The 17,176-nt window shown below is 49.7% G+C and overlaps 3 protein-coding genes across 24 annotated transcripts in view; 1 reads left to right on the forward strand and 2 right to left on the reverse strand.

The window, feature by feature from the left end:
- Positions 1–5,987, forward strand: part of Cnot1 (CCR4-NOT transcription complex, subunit 1) — a 91,347-nt gene extending 85,360 nt beyond the window's left edge. For 10 of the 11 annotated variants that reach the window (XM_039097544.2, XM_063277847.1, XM_039097549.2 and 7 more), the window contains 6 exons: positions 141–314; positions 1,531–1,680; positions 2,543–2,723; positions 4,475–4,607; positions 5,347–5,481; positions 5,632–5,974. In XM_039097544.2, coding sequence (XP_038953472.1) covers positions 141–314; positions 1,531–1,680; positions 2,543–2,723; positions 4,475–4,607; positions 5,347–5,481; positions 5,632–5,710 — 852 coding nt within the window. In that variant the 3' untranslated portion in view covers positions 5,711–5,974. Of the gene's footprint in view, positions 1–140; positions 315–1,530; positions 1,681–2,542; positions 2,724–4,474; positions 4,608–5,346; positions 5,482–5,631 lie in introns of all 11 variants that reach the window. The other variant, NM_001134840.1, reaches the window with a different exon arrangement.
- Positions 2,362–9,866, reverse strand: Setd6 (SET domain containing 6, protein lysine methyltransferase). 4 transcript variants are annotated; one of them, XM_006255070.5, is made up of 8 exons: positions 9,503–9,839; positions 9,284–9,425; positions 8,974–9,168; positions 8,730–8,850; positions 8,333–8,404; positions 7,787–7,967; positions 7,557–7,699; positions 2,362–3,454 (listed from the first exon to the last, which is right to left on the reverse strand). In XM_006255070.5, the coding sequence occupies exons 1-8, from the start codon at positions 9,837–9,839 to the stop codon at positions 3,314–3,316; spliced, it is 1,332 nt and encodes a 443-aa protein (XP_006255132.1). In that variant the 3' UTR covers positions 2,362–3,313. The 4 variants fall into 4 exon arrangements, with proteins under 4 accessions (XP_006255132.1, XP_038953478.1, XP_038953480.1 ...); XM_039097550.2 differs by lacking the exon at positions 2,362–3,454 and adding an exon at positions 6,865–7,407; NM_001106167.1 differs by lacking the exons at positions 2,362–3,454; positions 8,333–8,404 and adding an exon at positions 6,871–7,407 and having other exon boundaries at positions 9,503–9,866.
- Positions 9,867–10,820: 954 nt separating this feature from the next.
- The window catches only part of Ndrg4 (NDRG family member 4), a 35,996-nt gene continuing 29,640 nt past the window's right edge, over positions 10,821–17,176 (reverse strand). For 4 of the 9 annotated variants that reach the window (XM_006255123.5, NM_001271091.1, NM_001271093.1 and 1 more), the window contains 10 exons: positions 16,496–16,582; positions 16,357–16,413; positions 16,109–16,212; positions 15,948–16,004; positions 15,815–15,866; positions 14,965–15,012; positions 14,779–14,814; positions 14,594–14,645; positions 13,324–13,362; positions 10,821–12,576 (listed from right to left, as the gene is read on the reverse strand). In XM_006255123.5, the coding sequence (XP_006255185.1) occupies positions 12,422–12,576; positions 13,324–13,362; positions 14,594–14,645; positions 14,779–14,814; positions 14,965–15,012; positions 15,815–15,866; positions 15,948–16,004; positions 16,109–16,212; positions 16,357–16,413; positions 16,496–16,582 (687 nt within the window). In that variant the 3' untranslated portion in view covers positions 10,821–12,421. Of the gene's footprint in view, positions 12,599–13,323; positions 13,363–14,593; positions 14,646–14,778; positions 14,815–14,964; positions 15,013–15,814; positions 15,867–15,947; positions 16,005–16,108; positions 16,213–16,356; positions 16,414–16,495; positions 16,583–17,176 lie in introns of all 9 variants that reach the window. The other 5 variants (NM_001271092.1, NM_001271094.1, NM_001271095.1 and 2 more) reach the window with 2 other exon arrangements.

Genomic DNA, 17,176 nt, shown 5'->3' on the forward strand with positions numbered 1-17,176 from the left:
ATTAAAGCCTATAGGTTTTGTTGTTGTTTTTAATGTTACTAAAATATACTTTTGACTTTTTTTTTTTTACCAAGTTAAAGTTTATAATGGAGAAAAAAATACTGCTTTCTTAGTATGGAACTTTTTCCCTTTGTATGTAGGGTACTCTGAGAGTGCTGCTAGTTCTTTTGCATGATTTCCCAGAGTTCCTTTGTGATTACCATTATGGGTTCTGTGATGTGATCCCTCCTAATTGTATCCAGTTAAGAAATTTGATCCTGAGTGCCTTCCCAAGAAATATGAGGCTCCCAGACCCATTCACGCCTAATCTGAAGGTAAAGTTTTGTGTTTGTTACAGTCTTGCTGGTGATTTAACTTTTATTTCCTTAATGTTTCCTTGATTTTTTTTTCCCCTTAGATTCATTTTATGTGTATGGTTTGAGTTTATGTGCAGCAGAGGCCTAAATAAGGTAGTGGGTCATGGAACAATTGGACGGAGATGACCGTGAGCTGCTGTGCGGGTGCTGGGTACCGGACTCTCTTAAGAGCAGCCAGCATTCTTGACCACTAGGCCATCTTTGCAGCTCCTGAAGGGAAAGTTTTTATCTTAACATTTCAGTCTTCTTTCTAATAATCAGTGTATTTAGTCCCCCTCAAACACGTACACATTATAGGTATTGATACTTTTAGGGGAACTAATTCTGTTATTAATTTTGCTGAGTATGATACTGTTGTTGAATATTAGTTTACTATTTTCCTGGTTACTGCTTTTCATATTTTTGACATGTTATAATTATTGAACCCCATACTGAAAGTTGGGCGGTTGCTGATTCCACACTGAGTAATTCAACAAAGTGGTCTTCGCAATGTCTACACTTCACAAGTTTTCATGTGTGTGTGTTGAAATTATTTAAGGAAAAGGAACCACTTAAAATCATGTTAACGGCGGTAGCCTTAACATAAGAGTATCCTATTAAATCTCCTGAGCGGGTTGCGGATTTAGCTCAGTGGTAGAGCGCTTGGCCCAGCAAGCGCAAGGCCCTGGGTTCGGTCCCCAGCTCTGAAAAAAAGAAAAGGAAAAAAAAAAACTCCTGAGCTCTCCTTCTTTAAGGTCCTTTTTTAAATACATTTTATTTATTTATTTATTTATTTATTTTATTTATTTATTTTTTTTTTTTTGCCCCCTCTCGGGGCTGGGGACCGAACCCAGGGCCTTGCGCTTGCTAGGCAAGCGCTCTACCACTGAGCTAAATCCCCAACCCCTTAATACATTTTAAAGCATGTATTTGTCTGGGGCTTCTTTCAGTGGTTGGAACTCTTGATAGTAAGTATGGAATCTCCTGTACTGATTTGAAATCTAAGATTAGAAAAAAAAAAGGTTAACAGTGCAAATTAGATTGGCACAAAAATATTCTTTTGCTAACACTGCATGACAAGAAAATGTTGATTTGTCATAATCACAGTCTGTGCACATGTTTAGTTCTAGAAAGCCATCCTGAGAGGTATGGTTTGTTAACTTGTGGCTGATGTGACTCTTGATGTTTGTGACAGGTGGACATGCTGAGCGAAATTAACATTGCACCTCGGATCCTCACCAACTTCACTGGAGTGATGCCACCTCAGTTCAAAAAAGATTTGGATTCTTATCTTAAAACTCGATCACCGGTCACTTTTCTGTCTGATCTGCGTAGTAACCTACAGGTTAGCTGGTTTGTTTGCCCTAAGTTCTCTGCCGTGTCTTCTGCACAGGCAGTTCATGTGCACCGTCCAACCTGAGTCCCATCCAGACGAGTCTTCAACCCGACTTTAGAGTGTTAGAAACATTGAAGTTGGAAGCGGTAGCACGAACCTGTCACCTTAACACGGAGAAGACTGGGGCAGACCGGCTGACAAGCTTATGGCCAACTTGAGGGCAAGACCTCATTCCTGGAAATACACACATCCTTAAATTCATGTACTCCTGTAATTGTGAGCTTCACTGGGTTATATGCTTTGCTAACAGTTCATCTTTGACCCAGTTATCGATGAGGCCACTTTCCTGTGAGACCTGACCAGCATTTCTAGAGTGACTGTAGTGAAATTCCCTTTATGGAATGACTTGAAGTGGATTTGGCTTTCCAGTGTTAGCATAGTTAGTGTGCACATTGTTTCTCTAAATTTATATGATTGAGGTTGTGCTTGAAATTTGTTTTTATAGCTGTATCACCCAACTGTAAAAGTATTTGGGTTTTCCAAAGGAACACAAGTCTTCTCGTAGAGTACTTCCTAGGGCAGCTGTACATTTGTAGAGCTCACAATCTTGAGCAGGTTCCTTATATTCAAATCACAAAGGATCTCAACAGCTATAGCCCTTTTAAGAAAGAAGGCTTGAGAAACAGCAGTGCTGCCAAGCATAGTGGCACATACCTTCCTTTAATCCCAGCACTGGGGAAGCAGAGGCAGGTGGATCTCTGTGTTTGAATCTAGCCAGAGCTACACTGTGAGATCCTGTCTCTGGAAAAAAAAATTAATGAAATATTAAGTATTTTTCATAGCTGTATGGTAAATTTCTTTTCCCATTTAGGTATCTAATGAACCTGGGAATCGCTACAACCTCCAGCTTATCAATGCATTGGTGCTCTATGTAGGGACTCAGGCCATCGCGCACATCCACAACAAGGGCAGCACGCCTTCAATGAGCACCATCACCCACTCAGCACACATGGACATCTTCCAGAATCTGGCTGTGGACCTAGATACCGAGGGTGAGTGAAGCTGGCCATTTGCACCATCACATTCTCTGGACTTTGCCATAGATAGAATTGCAAGAATCTAGAAATTTTCTTTAAGCTACAATAAGGAATGCTTAATTATAAAATGTGAAGAAAATGGCCTCCAATCTTGCCCTGTAAGTAAAGATTTTGGTATGCCTGACTAATAAAATGTGTCAAATAAGTACTTTTTGATAGCCCACATCTGAGGGTCATACTGCATTGTTTCATAAGTTTGTCTTTACCATTGTTCATCAAGGTCTACTTGACAGGGAACGGAACACGTTACTAAATGTGAGGTATAAGACGAGGGACTAGAGCTTGCTATGACTGTAGTATGTGTACAGTGTCAACCGCTGTGGTCCGTCTCCTGGTTGAGCTGTTTCTCCCGGTGGTCAGTATTTAGAATCCCCCGCTTAGGTGCCAAATAAGCTCTGCTCGCTAAAAATCCATGGCCTGATGTCTTTGTTACTCCATGCCTATTTGTATATATATGGGGGAGGGGGTCCTGCTTTATCAACCAGATGTGTACGCAGTTTTATCCCCAGAACGTGAGGGTGATTTCAGTCTGTCGTAACACGTCTTCATTCACCTTGAAGACTCAGCAGGTCATGCTTCAGTCCTGATCCACTACTATTCACAGTCACAGTGTTTATGCTGCTGGCAGTTTTGGTGTTTGCTTTGAACTTGGTCTTCGGGGCATCTCTCACTGCTTTGGCACTGATCTAGGAGAATCAGATGTAACCATGGTGTTAGGAGTGGGGCATGTCAGGCGGAACTGCTAGGTCATCACTTCAGACCACTTAGGTATTTTTAATATAACCTGCTCAGTCTGTGTAATTGTTACCTGTGTGTGTTTTCAGGACTGACCATTTGGTATTGGATAACCACTGTTCTCTTCTTTGGGAAGACAGGACTGATTTTTCTACTCTCAGCATTCCTTGATTGCCTGTAGCTCTCTATGTAGAATTGAATCAAATTTTACATCCTTTAGATAACAGTTTAAGGGTCCTGGTGATAAATGGTAAACAAGAGAGTCACCAGATAGAGCTCTGTTGACACCTGAGCATGCGCAGATTCTGGATTTGATGCCCTCTCCCATTATTCTCCCACAAACCACTCCTTTTCACAGTATGAGGATCTTTAGGGACAAGGCTCTTGAAGTAAGGGCTCTGAGGTCAGGACTGTTTCTGTCAGGAAGACATTGCTTTTGTTTATTTCATGTGTACACAGCAATTTTTCAAGTACAAATGAAATAAAATGCTTTAAGTAGCTAGGTGTCGACAGTGCAGAACTGGCTTTCCGCTGCTGTGACGTGACAGGAAGTCTATAGAATGTAAAACAGTGACCCTCAAGAGTTTTTTTAAAAGAATGTAAGAAGGTTGGGGATTTGGCTCAGTGGTAGAGCTCTTGGGCAAGGCCCTGGGTTCGATCCCCAGCTCCGAAAAAAAGAATAGGGGGAAAAAAAAAAAGAATGTAAGAATTTTGCTGATTCATAGTATGGATTGCAAATAAAATCTACAGAAGCCAAAAAAAAAAAAAAAAAAAAAAAAAGTTGGTATCCAGAAAAGCACTAGTAAATCACAGAATTGGACTAACGTTCAGTTTGTATCCATCCTGGCCCAAGGCCCACCGTGCTAATGGTGTCTGCCTGATGGTATCAGTCTCCTTTAGAAACCAAAGCCTAAACTGACTCATTCTGGCCCGCAAGGGTAAGTCCTAAATCTAGTTTCCTTGACTTCCAGGCCGGTATCTCTTTTTAAACGCAATTGCAAACCAGCTGCGGTACCCAAACAGCCACACGCACTACTTCAGCTGCACCATGCTGTACCTTTTTGCCGAGGCGAACACTGAGGCAATCCAGGAACAGATCACAAGGTGAGAAAGATTTAGTGTATGGTGCCCTACAGGGGCTCTTCCCTCCTGCATTGTTTGTAGCCCTGGCTGTCTTGAAATTACTTTGCTCTGTAGACCAGGCTGGCTCAGACATTGCCTCCCTGTCTGCATTCTGAGTGGAGTCGTGTGCAGTCCCAGTTTTGCTGTCTTATTCTGAATCATGTCTGAGGAATTATAAACAAGCTGATGTTGACAGTAGTTGGCTTTGAAATGCTGGGTCTAGTTTACCATAAAAGCAACATTAGTTTCTTGGTGGTAGCAGTGACAATAACATTTTTTATCCAGAATCTTGTTGACATTTTGTGTACTTCTTTTTTTTCTAAGGTTTTAAGGGGAAACAGTAGGGTCATACTCTGTTTTGTTTAAACCATATAGGATTGGAGATGAGTGCACAATCTAATGGGGTGGGACTTCCTATTCTCCCAACGGAGTGCTCGTGGCCACGGTTCTTCCCTACACTGAGCTGTGCTTCTTGTGTGCTTGGGTGGCAATGTGCCGCTGGTTTGTAATTATGTCTGAAGCTTCAGCAGCAAATCTTTGCCACCAGGAAACAAGTATGAGAACAAAGAATTGATTCTAGCCAGCACTTGTCATGTAGGAAGGATCTCACCGATTCCTGTATGCTAAATTCTAAGTGGGTTCAGGGAAAGGGGCAAAGGAGGCACAGTTGTGAGGCATTTGCTTTTTATGTGTTAACTGACTCTTCTCTACCCCTTTTTAGGGTTCTCTTGGAACGGTTGATTGTAAATAGGCCGCATCCTTGGGGTCTTCTCATCACCTTCATTGAGCTGATTAAAAACCCAGCATTTAAGTTCTGGAACCATGAATTTGTACACTGTGCCCCAGAGATCGAAAAGTGAGTTAAAATGTTAATTACCAAGCAGGGAAACAGAAAAGAATGCTTCTAATTTGGGTCTGAGTTAGAGGGCAGTTGTAGCTGTCACATTGGAATCTCCAGGCCTGAAGCTTGTCGTGCCGTTAACACATGCTTGTCTCCCCTTCTCAGGCTGTTCCAGTCTGTTGCGCAGTGCTGCATGGGACAGAAGCAGGCTCAGCAAGTGATGGAGGGGACCGGTGCCAGTTAGATGAACTGTGTATATCCCTTGCAGAGGCATCAACCTTGGTCCCACTGAACCAAGTTCATAAACTGAAGAATCCTTTCAGCTCCTCCTGACTTTCCTAGCCCTTTGGTTCTCAGGCGTCTGCCCCAACAACTGCTGGGGTTGGTTCTCCTGTCTATGTGGGCAAGTTCCAAAGTTTAAATGCATTTTTTTTTTTGACTCTTGGCCAAAATTTAGAAGATGCTGTGAATATCATTTTGAACTTGTGTAAATATATGAAAGAGAAAACTTTTGTCTGGAACTTCTTGAGTTTGTGCAAAGTGTGTCTTAGATATGTGTGTAAAGGTAGTTGACGGCATGCTCTGGTCTTGGGGCACAGCAGCTTGTCTTCCCACTTCTGTGACATTCCAAAGAATAGCAAAACATTGAATTCATGCAGCTTTCTAAGTGTAGACTAGATAGGCTCTTTGATAGCCTGGGAACACAGGAAGACTCACAGTTGAGACCCAGGGAGCTCTGCTTGCCTTTGGAAAGGGTCCTAAGGGAGAGCATACCCGGAGAGGAAATCACCTCTGGTCTGGGGTTCTGCATCACCATGCCTAGGCTGGCGGTACAGCCTGGTAAATAACAGGTCATGTTGTCATGGATGACTGCTACGGCTGCTGCCTTTTGTAAGGATCAGGATTGAAAATGCTCCATGAACAGCTAGGCCCCTGTTAACATTTTGTAGCCTTTGTAGCTTCTGGGCCTTAATCAGCTTTCTTGTAAAGTCATGACATGCATAGGAGTCCACTGTGCCTTTCTCAGTAGCAGCAGCAGCCAGTGCTGGCGACAGAAGTGGACAGCCCAGTCAATAGGAAAGTAGTGACCAGATTTTCCGATTACTTGATCCTTTTGGACTTCTGCTACTATATAGTCCAGATTATCCATCTCTTGCCTCACTGGCAATATTACAGCCACCCCTAGCAAGGAAACTTTATATACCATTTCTGTGTCAACTGGAGGAAACAAGAAAATCTGTGTGGTTAAACTATATTTAAAAACTTCAGGTGTGGAGGTTTTGTTTTCTACTTTTAATTTAATGTCCTTGAAAGGTGAGTGACCCTGAGAATCAATTTTAGGCAACTGATAAGACATCTGTCATACTTTACAAGAAATGTGCTTAAGAAAGACTGAACTTTCAAAGTTGAACTCAGTCCATATTTATTTATTTATTGAGTTCTAAAAAAATCTGATGGCATCAGTAAAAATAGCATGTTCTTAAAAGTCTACTGATCTCAATCCAAAAAGATCAGCATGGTAACTCTTGGATCAATCTTCAGCCTCTTTTCCTTTGATTCTGACTACAAAAGCCCCAAATTTCTCTCCTTTCCAAGCAATAGAACAGGAACTTAAAGGGTTCTCAGGATACCTGCTTAACTTGTGAGTTCTAGCAACCGATGCAAGATCATCTTCTGACCATAGCGGACCTGCAAGGCTTGCTGCTCCCGCCAGCTCAGCTTGGCATAGACCTCCTTGTTACTGAGTAAATCCTGCTCAGTTTTTAAGTCTGTGGCATAGGTCTGTAGGGTCAACAGAACACTGTCTCGAAGAAGCCGTTTCCACGATTCTTGGAGCTTGGGGATATTTGTGATTGCCAGACTGCCATCTTCAGTCTCTTCCTCTCCCCATCCAGCCCGCTCTTTGTAGTCTCTGAACTCCTCAGCAGGCATGCACAGTACCTAGAGGGAACACGGGCCCTTGAGATGGGATGTGCTCCCATCTGTGACTTCCATACCACTGTAGGGAAGACAGCCAGACCACTGTAGGGAAATTAGGTCCCCTTTGTGTTAGTCTAAATGCCAGCACCCACACCCTGTTAGCCCTGTACCTTAAGTGTGGTGGCTAGCTCCTCTTCAGTCAGCACCTCCTCACGACCTATCACAAAGGCTCCCTCTTCCCCTACCAGCTCCTGTTTGCACAGGAAATCCCAGCGTTCACATAGGAGCAGCCTCTCGGTTTCATCCTCTGTTCCTGTAAAGTAATGGAAGTGAGCGGACATCAACTCCAGCAAGCTGGCTCGCCAGAGAGGCCCCCAGAACCTGGAGTGGGCACACGCACCCTGCAGTGCAGCTTCGCGGACTGCCACCATCTGAATGTCCGCTGTGTCATCTGTGTTGTTAGGGTAGGGCTCGGCGAAACCATACATGTGAATCAGCTGCCAGTTAGCCATTTGCCCATATGTGTTGAAGATTTCGTGACCTTTGAGAATGGGTTGAGTAGCCACCATTCGGAGATATTCCTGGGTTAAAATGATAAAGCTGGGACCACAGCTTCGGCCCCACCAGCCTATGAAGGCCCCTTTCCCCTTGGAAGAGACTGTTGAACTGTGGGCTGAGGCTAAGTTAAGCCCTGCATTACTGAAGCGGGGAGACCAACTTGAGAGGTTGGTATGTTGGGTTTAGGATTCCAGGTGTACCTGCCTAGTTACCTACACCAGCTTTAAACAAGCCTAGGCCGGGTGACTCACCTGGCGCTCAGGAGGCAACCTTAAGAGTCCTGCACTAGCCAGGGCTATATAGTAAGACCATGTCTCAAAAACGTAAGTTAAACTTAAAGTCACCGTAGAATGGAGGTGAAGAATAAGTGAAAGTCACATCTGCTTACACTGGAGAACAAAGTGGCGTGTATAGATTCCTGGGAGTTTGGGCCTGACATCTTCGGTCCTCCCTCAGCTTCCTAGGACACAGGTGTAAGCCATTAGGCTGACATTTGCCCATTTCTCCATCGCATGTGCCTGTACCTTCTCAATTTTCCATACAGAACCGATACTAAAGTGGGGCTTACTGTGCCTCTGGCCCATGAACATCCCACCTCTTGAACAGTACTGAAGTGCCTTTCCAGGACAGGGCCTGAGGTGATTTGGCAAAGCAGGCAGCTATTCTGGTGAACTTAGGGTGTGTCCGCACCGTCTCATACCAAAAGTACACAGGAGGAGGAAACTGGAGCCAAGTGATTTCACTTGTAATGCACACAACCTGACCAGGGATGGGGGTCCACTCACTGCAGAGTACTCTAGGTTGGCATTATGATTGGCTATGTGGTTTAGAATGTCTGCAGCGGGCACCATCAACGGGGAGTTGGGCTCCTTTTCATCCTCCTCCTCCTCCAGCGGTTCTTGAAAGCTGCCGCAGAGAGAACTCAGCTAAGGCCCAGTCTTGGGTGAGGGGCCTGGAGTTAACTGTTCTTTTCCACCTTCCCCCTCAAAGATGAGGGGCTGCTCCTCTAGGCTTTAATCACTGACCTACCTATAAGCCATGACAAGAGCCACGAGCTGGCGATAGAGCTCCAGGGAGCGAACAGTGGGGCTGAAGAGATCGGAGTGAGCCTCCATGAAGGGCAGGACGATGGAATAGTATTCGCTACGGATGTTCACCAAATCCTTCTCCACGGCCTCTGGGACACCTGTACCCTTTAGGAGGCGCAACCGCTCTTCCTCCGGCCTGCAAGAACAGCCCACCCAGGGCCCGTCACAGCCTGCAGCTCCCATGCAGCAGGTGCCCGGTGCCCAGAGCAAAGGAAACAGGTTCTTCCCGGCCCTTCACCTTCGACTCTCACCAAAACATGGGATGCTCCAATCGCCCCAGCTCTGGCCAGAGCGCGAAGTAGGGGCTCCAGGGTGAGGCGGGGGCCTGCAGCTCGTGGAGCAGCGCCAGCAGCAGCGGCACCCACCCGGACAGACTCTGCAGCGCGCCTCGCTCTAGGGAAGACAGCGGGTGAACGTCCAAGCGCGACTCCCTTGCCAGCCTCAGAGCCAGTCCCCTGCCCCTTACTCACCTCGCTCGAGCAGGTCGCTGATGGAACAGGTGTGGGGAGACAGGAGCGCGGACCGCGGCACTGCGAACAGCAGCTCCCCGGGCTGCACGCTCTCCCGCGCCACCATGCCGTAGCCGGCCACCGTGCCCTGCCGGCTCACCAGCACCTTGGGACTCAGCTCCAGCCCCACTCGCGTGCACCAGCGCAGGAAGCCGGCCACTGCGTCACTCTCGGGCTCGTGGCCGCTGGGCCCCGCCGGGAGCGGCAGGGGCACGCGGGCGGCAGCTCTTGGGACAGGGCAGGGCGCAGCGAGGGGGGATGCGTCGCTTACCCGCGCGCGCTTCGCCGGGGCAGCCATGCTGCGAGCAGCCGCGTCCTCACGGCGCTTCCGGCGCCGCGGAACGCGAGCGGACGGGGCGGAGCTCGGTGTCCCTTCTAAACGGCTCCAGCTTGGGAATCGCGCGTGCGCGACCTCACCGGCTGGTTCTGTGCTGTCTGCACCCGAGTTCTGGGCGCGACCCCGAGAGCAGGGTGCAAGGGCAAAATCCGGTTTCTTCCTCCATGGAGCTGGGCTAATGTGCCGTAGTGACCGACCACTGGTAATAACCGTCTATTTCCTTCGATTAGTCCATTTACACCTGGGTTTGAAGTGGTCTGAAGAGTTTCCACATCTGGCAGACACACACATTCACAGTTGCCAATTTACCCTTGTTTTTCATCTTCTGCATAAGATAGAATCTTACGTGTTTTTTTTTTTTAATTGCTGATACATCGGAAGTAGTCAGTGTTAAGTGAATGAATGGTGGTACAAATGGTAACATGGGGAACTTGGCAGTTTAATTCCAGTACTTGGGAGCCAGAAACAGGGAAATTATGGGGAGTTCCTTGAAAGCCTAGGCTACGGAGTGAGACCATGTCTCAAAGCAACTAAAGACAAGCAAACGAAAAGGGGCGTGCCCTTGCTTTGAAGAGGTCTCACTGGCTAAGCTTTCTGCCCAGCTGTAAAAGAGTTAGTGTCATGATTGATAAAACTATATCTCAGAGTATATAGCCTGTGCCATATACTTGGTAGAACCTTGCCCATTGTGTGTGAACGCCCTGATTCAATCTCTATCACCCCAAAAGGAAAAAAAACAAAAAACAAAGGACCCAGGACGCTGAAGTAGAACTGCTGAGTATTCAAGACCAGCTTTGTCTACAGAATGAGGCTACTCAGCCCTCCCCCACCACAAACGTGCAGACCAGGCACTGACGGTGTAGAGGTACACACAGATGTTTACTATCCTCCACCTGTCTGAATCTAAGGCAACCTCCCCTGTGATAGAAAGCACGGCACACATACGCTTAATTTCTTTATTAGTTTTTCTGCACAGATATCTTTCTATATCAATAAGGATTTTTGTTTTGCATTTTGTAATCTCAAAGTCTCTTATCAGCCACCAGAATACACAAAATTAGGCTCTTAACTTTGTACAGAGAGGGAAGTAATGAACTCCATTAAAAGTTCATCCTGACCAAAGAGAAGACAACCATCAATGGGAAACCACATACAGAAGGACCCGATATACATACATATATATATAATGTATAGGTATTTATAGATATCTTAAGAACACAGCAAAAAGATGTCCAATACTTGAAGTGCTATCTACAGTAAGGGATTAATTCTGCCAGCTTTAAACAGTCACACTCGGTATTCACGGAAGCACGTGAGTGAACAGAACCAGGGATAGGATACACTCCACTGGACTTCAGAGCAGTCTGGAAATGGCTTACAGTTACAGAAAGAAGGGGTGGCATATGCCACAGACACACGGATGTAGGTGTCCTCCTGCCTCAGAACACCCACACAACACCACATACATCACGCCCACCCCATATTCACACTTAAGTGCTCTCTCTCTTCTCTGGGGATGGCTGACACAATAGCTCTGGGCTGTGAGAGTCTACATGGTCAGGTGGCAGACATAGTTGCGGGCTGTAGGAGGTACGGAGCCTTTGTTCATCTGGAGAATAACCCATCTCCCACACAAGGAGCAGGCCATTTCCAGCCCCTTCAGCAAGCAGAGGTCATTGTATCTTTCTGTCTTGTATCTTCCTAATGCTCACTTCTCAAGTAATAATGTCTGTGACACGCCGGCCCAGGTCGACCAGGGCACTGTGACAAACACTCGCTGTTTGAAACCTGGGATAGGAGGGACCTACAGTACCTGCCAGCTCCCAAAGGGGCAACCATGAAGTTCTCAGGGGCTGTACACAGCATACAAAGCCATCAACATTTCACCTCTACCAACGGGGACAAGAGAGACCAGGTGACCTTTGCCTCAGGGTGGGACATGGCCCTGTGGTGGCAGAGTATGGGGTTCCTGCCCCCATGTCAGGGTTCTCCATATTCTGTCTTCAGCCTGGCTAGCCTTCTATCATGTCCTGCCCAGAGAGCACCAGGAAAATGGCTGACTGCTCAGAGCGCTCTCTTGTGGCTACTGTCCTCATGACTGTCACCTCTACTGTTAGGTGTGCTTGGTACAAGGGTTACAGAAAAGGGACGGCTCCCCACTGGTCTGACTCCCACTCACAACAGAGCCTTGGCTCAGCACCTGCCATCTTCAAACTCCCTATCTGCCAGCTCCAGGGGGTGGGCTGTGCTTTCTTTCGTACTATGTCCTACATCCTGGCCACACCCCAGACGGGCAGACGAAGGGGGCCGTATCAACCAGTGGCCGGTGAGATGCGAGTGTATAAGGTGAGCCCTTCACATCCTCTAAGACTGTTGTTCTGCGCCGTCCTAAGGTGGATCCCTTCGTTTTAAGTAAAAGAGAAGTAACCCCATTTCCTCCCCTTCACTCTCACAAAAATAAACCAGAGGGAAGATGAGCCGGTGCGAAGATGGCAGTGGGACCTGGGGGCAGGTAAGCGGGTGTCTTGGGCAGGACGAGGACTTCAGCAGGACACCTCCATGGTGTGGTTGACCTGGCCCATCCCCTCACTGCTGTCTGAGTGGGTGCAGGGCTGAGGGCGGCTACCATCCACAGAACTGGCGCTGGTGAGGGACGCGGTACGAGAGCGCGCAAGGCGGGTCATGCTGGCTGAGGGCACTGTGGACAGAGACAGAGGGTCCTGAGGACAGGCAGGGTGGGGTACCGGCAGGTGGGAAAAAGACAACACAAGCAGAGCGGCCAGTGAGACCCAATCTTGCCACATACAGAGGCCCATCCCAAGCCAGGGTGCTGGCACTGGCTATACTAGGCCAAGGCATGCAGGGTCAGCCAGCAGGATCCTAGGTCCCAGCAGCTACCCAAAGCCATGACCAGAGCAGGGCAGGTGCCCGTTAGGCACCCTGAGCTGGGATAGGGAGACACTGTGTGGCCAACTAGACCTGCATCCAAAGAGTGATGGGGGAGAAGAGGGTGACAGGACTGTTTCTGTGAAAGACACAAATAGCCAAAGGCTGCCTTGAATCCTGCTTCTAACTATTGTAGGTAGGTAAGGCCAGGCCACCTAGAGGCTGGGCAGGGGGCAGATGTCATGTCTGCAAGGCAAACCTAGTACTGTGTTCGAGGTTCTGCTTCTAACTCCCAAAGCTCTGGAAGCCCCACAGCCCCCAACAACCTAGAAACAAGAGGACTGCTCTGAGACCAGTCGGCGTCAGGCCCCACACGAGACAGGGCCCTCAGCAGACCAGGGTCTGTGGAAGAGCAGGGATTTCTCTGGGGCTTTGAGCTGAGCAGAACAGGGGAAGATTCCAAACCACGGCAAGACACAGTGTGGCTGCAGCACTGCATAGGAGCGGGGGAGGGGCTGGGCGGGTCACATGCATCGGCAGCGGGGCCACGATAGGCTACCTGCTCCTCCACTGAGCCTTCGGTCCTTCAAGTGTGCAACTGAGAGAGAAGACAGCCAGAGAGGGCAAGGGGAGGGGAGACACAGAACATGGTGAACAGGCTGAGGGTGCCAAGTTGGGCTGAGATGGGCCGAGATGAGACAGACAAGAGAGGGCCAAGGGCAGGGCTGACCTGGGAAAGCCCTCTCGCTGCTGCAGCCCATCCGAGTGGCAACCCACGGAGGCCACGCCGCAGGCCTGGCTGCAGTCTCGGGATTCTCACTCTCTTCTCCTACCCAGGCTGTGGCTTAAGGCCCACCGAGGACACATCCTAGGCTAGGCTAGGCTGGTGCTCTCACCACTCGCTCTCCCACTCGCTCGCCTGTCCTGGGATGCCTGGAGTGGTTCTCTCGAAGCCCAAGGGCACACTCTAGTGCCCACGACTGCTGCTCCTTCCTGGCCTCATAGATGTCTGCCAAGCTCCAAGACCTCATGGGGCCCAGCATGGCATTCTGGCTGGTCCTCCCTGCCTGCTTGTGCTTCTCTTTGCTCCACTTCTCCCTGAGAGGCTGGCAGGGTGGAAGGATATCCCGTTTGCTGTCCCGAGGAGGTGCAAGCTCCAGGGGCACCACAGTGAGTGAGGGAGAGCGGTCTGCCTCCTGGCAGGTCTACATCGGAAAGAGGGAACCTGGAGGGTCAGGAGGCACACGGGAGCCATTGGGAGCGAGCGAGCGAGCGAGCGAGCGTGCCTGTGTACGTGCTCGTCGAGTACTCACGGGCACAGGCTGTGTCTCATTGCTGTTACCTGAGGGAATGCTCCAAGAAGGATGGGGAACTGAAAGCTGGTTCAGCCCCTGTTCCTGGAGGATCCCCAGGTTCCCTTCTGCAAGTCTGGATGTACTAATATGCAGATGCCCCCCCCCCCACTTCCTTTCTCTAGTCCCAGACTCCATGGGCTTGAGTGCTAACCTACTGTGACAAAGGGCCTTTGAGGTACTTTCAGCCCAATAAGGTATGGGTGACTCATCTGAAACAGGCTTCCCTACAGGACTTGGACTAGGTACTGGACCCTCAAGGGCTGGAGGAAGAGTTCTCTCCCAAACAGGCCCTTGCATTGGGCTCAGGTTAGTGCCTAAGGCAGAGAAACCGGCTGGGCCTGGGACTCACAGCTTACAGTGTGTGTAGAGGCTGGGGAGAAAACCTGGTGACAAAGAAGACCCTCACCCATGGGTGCCCCAGCGCACGGGTAATGTGCTCCAGTCCCTTGCCCGGGGTGGTGGGGGTGTACTTACTGTAGCCCATGCCCTGCAGGAAGTATTTGAAGGCCTCAGTCAGCTTCCCTGGCTGCAGTCGGAAGGAGAACATGCTTTGACCGGTTCCCTAACTTGTGGGAAGGATGGGGAGCCCCATCCCCTCACTCCGGGCCCCCACCAACAGGCTGCGTGACAAGGGCAGGAAGGAGGCCCAGGAGTCTTACCTGGGTCACCTGAGGAAGACCACCAGAGTCTGCCATCTGAAAGGAACAGAGCAGGGTGAGCTGAGGAGCCCCTGCCTGACACCTCAACAGATGAGCTGTTCAAACACCTTCTCCAGATCCCTTGTTGCCCCGCAGACCCCTCCCTGTGGCTGAGCATGGCCTGGGGGTTGGGGGAGGATATCTCACCTTCAGGAAGGTTGTAGTGGTTGGGTCCAGTTTGGAGTTACACTCAACCTGGGGACAAGGAGGCAGCTTCAAGCCAATACCCCGGCTCCATTGCTTAGACAAGTTCTGTGCCCAGAGCAGGGGACAGAAGCACAGGGAAGAGGAGGGGGAGAGGAGGGCGGGAAGTACAGGCCCAAGGCCTCCCCTCCCCAGGCTTTTTCCTGCTAGGGCTTCCTAAGTCCCTGGAGGCCTGTTGGCCTGAGGGGCCTGGAACTGCAGTCATGACCGCAAGTTTATCCCAGAAGACCAGGTACACTCCAGCAGGAGGGACCAGAGGATCCAGACAGTGGGGTCCAGAGGTGCTAAAGGACAGGAGACAATGCCAGGGACCCTGCCTGGGCCAAGTGTAATGCGACCCACATCCACCCTCACAGCCTCCCTCTTTTGAGCACCCCTTGGCTGCACAGCCCTGGGCACCTGTGCTCATATGCACCCACCCCGAGGCTGGCTGCCTACTGCCAGGGCTCAGTGGAAGCAGTGACACGCACTGCCCCATATTGAATGCCTGGGTGGCTCCAAGGTGAGTACCCATGTCCAGGAGTTATGAGTCCACTTTCAGAAGAAGCTGTAAAGCTGAAAGTGCAGGGGAGAGAGGAGAGAGCACTAGGCAGTCTGGCCCAGCCTTAGCTCCATCTCCCTGGGCCCCTTCACCTGGATGATGGGAGCAGTCAGGCCCCAGCGCACGGACAGATGCCAGAAGAGGATCTGGGAAACCCATCCCTCAGCGCTTGCCCTGGCTCTAGCCTTCCTCCCCGTCAGACAGACAGACAGACAGACAGACAGACAGACAGACAGACAGACAGACACTCACCACCCCGTCCTCAGCAGGTGCATTGTCACCGACCACCAGCATCACTGGGCAGCTAGGAGACAGAGGACAAGGGTCTGGCCTGGGTCTGGGGCAAAGGCAGGGAGGGACTGGCCGGAGGGCAGGAGTCACTCACCGGAGTGTCTTGGCATTGGGCACTGTCCCAGGCCGGTTAATGTCAAGATCTCTGCGGCTGTAGGGGAGGGGCGAAGGTAAAGAGGGTATCCCAGGGGCGGATCCCAACACTGTCGACTGGTAAACCATCGTGTCCTGAACCCGCTCTGTTCATACCCATACCTATTGTACATGTTCCAGAAGAGCTGAAGGTTGGCCTGGTTCACCACGCTCGAGATCTGCTGCCGGTAGCTCTGCACCAGCTCCGTGTTGTTCACCAGCTCCTCCTGGGCACCAGAGGGTGGGAGGGGCGCTATGACCCGGCCCTGCTGGATCTGCAGCAGTCGCCCGCCCAGGCTGGCTGAGTCCCGCCTGTAGCCCCTGCCCCTGCTCCTGAAGACACCCCACGTGCAGTCTGAGCCACCCCTTACCTGGCTGAAGAGATGGGAGAGTACAGTATCTGGCAAAGTGCTGGTCAAGCCGGAGAGCTGCGTGAGGGAGGGAAAGCCAGAGTGAGACCTGTCTCGGCTCACCAACAGCAGGACCAGACCACGTGGCCTTGGTGCTCACCTTCGTGGCAGCCCAATCAATCCAGCCTTTGCCATTGGGGTCAATGTTCATCAACACCAGCCCCTCCACCAAATCAGGGAAGATGAGCTGCAGGGTGGGGAGAAGGCAAATTAGGCCGGGTAACTCCTGCTTGGTAAGGTCTTCAAGATACCACCTTTGGGGCGGGGGAGGGGCTGGAGGGATGGCTCAGTGGTTAGAGCACCGACTGCTCTTCCAGAGGTCCCGAGTTCAAATCCCAGCAACTACACGGTAGTTCACAACTATCTGTAATGAGAGCTGGTGTGTCTGAAGACAGCTACAGTATATGTATATAAAAACACATGTGTATATAAATATATGTATACAGATATGTATATATATAAATATATATAAACAGAATATCACTCACTGGCTGTGTAGCTTGGTCTATATACAAAGTCAAATGCCAAGAGTCGTGTGGGTCCTCTCTGCCCACCCTAAAACTTCTCCGATTTAGGTGGAATCCATGATCACAGCAGCTTTTTACCCTAATACATCTTAAAACAGCTGTTTCCTTCCTCGCTTCTTATGGCTGTAGAAACTCCTGTGGTAGAAGAAAGTGGCCAGCCTGTGCTGACCGGGACACAGACCTGTGCGTTCTGTTCAACTGTCAGCCTGTGTGTAGAACAGGAGACATACACACACTTCAAGCCCTACAACCCG

This window comes from Rattus norvegicus, chromosome 19 (assembly GCF_036323735.1).
Source record: "Rattus norvegicus strain BN/NHsdMcwi chromosome 19, GRCr8, whole genome shotgun sequence".
Classification (NCBI taxonomy): Eukaryota; Metazoa; Chordata; class Mammalia; order Rodentia; family Muridae; genus Rattus; species Rattus norvegicus.

What these genes read in the sequence shown, in the direction of transcription:
- Setd6 (XM_039097550.2), bottom strand. Translation starts at nt 9,839, where the DNA reads ATGGCTGCCCCGGCGAAGCGCGCGCGGGTAAGCGACGCATCCCCCCTC. An exon ending in GCTCTTGTCATGGCTTATAG is followed by an intron (nt 8,851 to 8,973) that starts GTAGGTCAGTGA and finishes TCTCTGCGGCAG; the next exon opens with CTTTCAAGAACCGCTGGAGG. An exon ending in AGCTAGCCACCACACTTAAG is followed by an intron (nt 7,408 to 7,556) that starts GTACAGGGCTAA and finishes TGTTCCCTCTAG; the next exon opens with GTACTGTGCATGCCTGCTGA.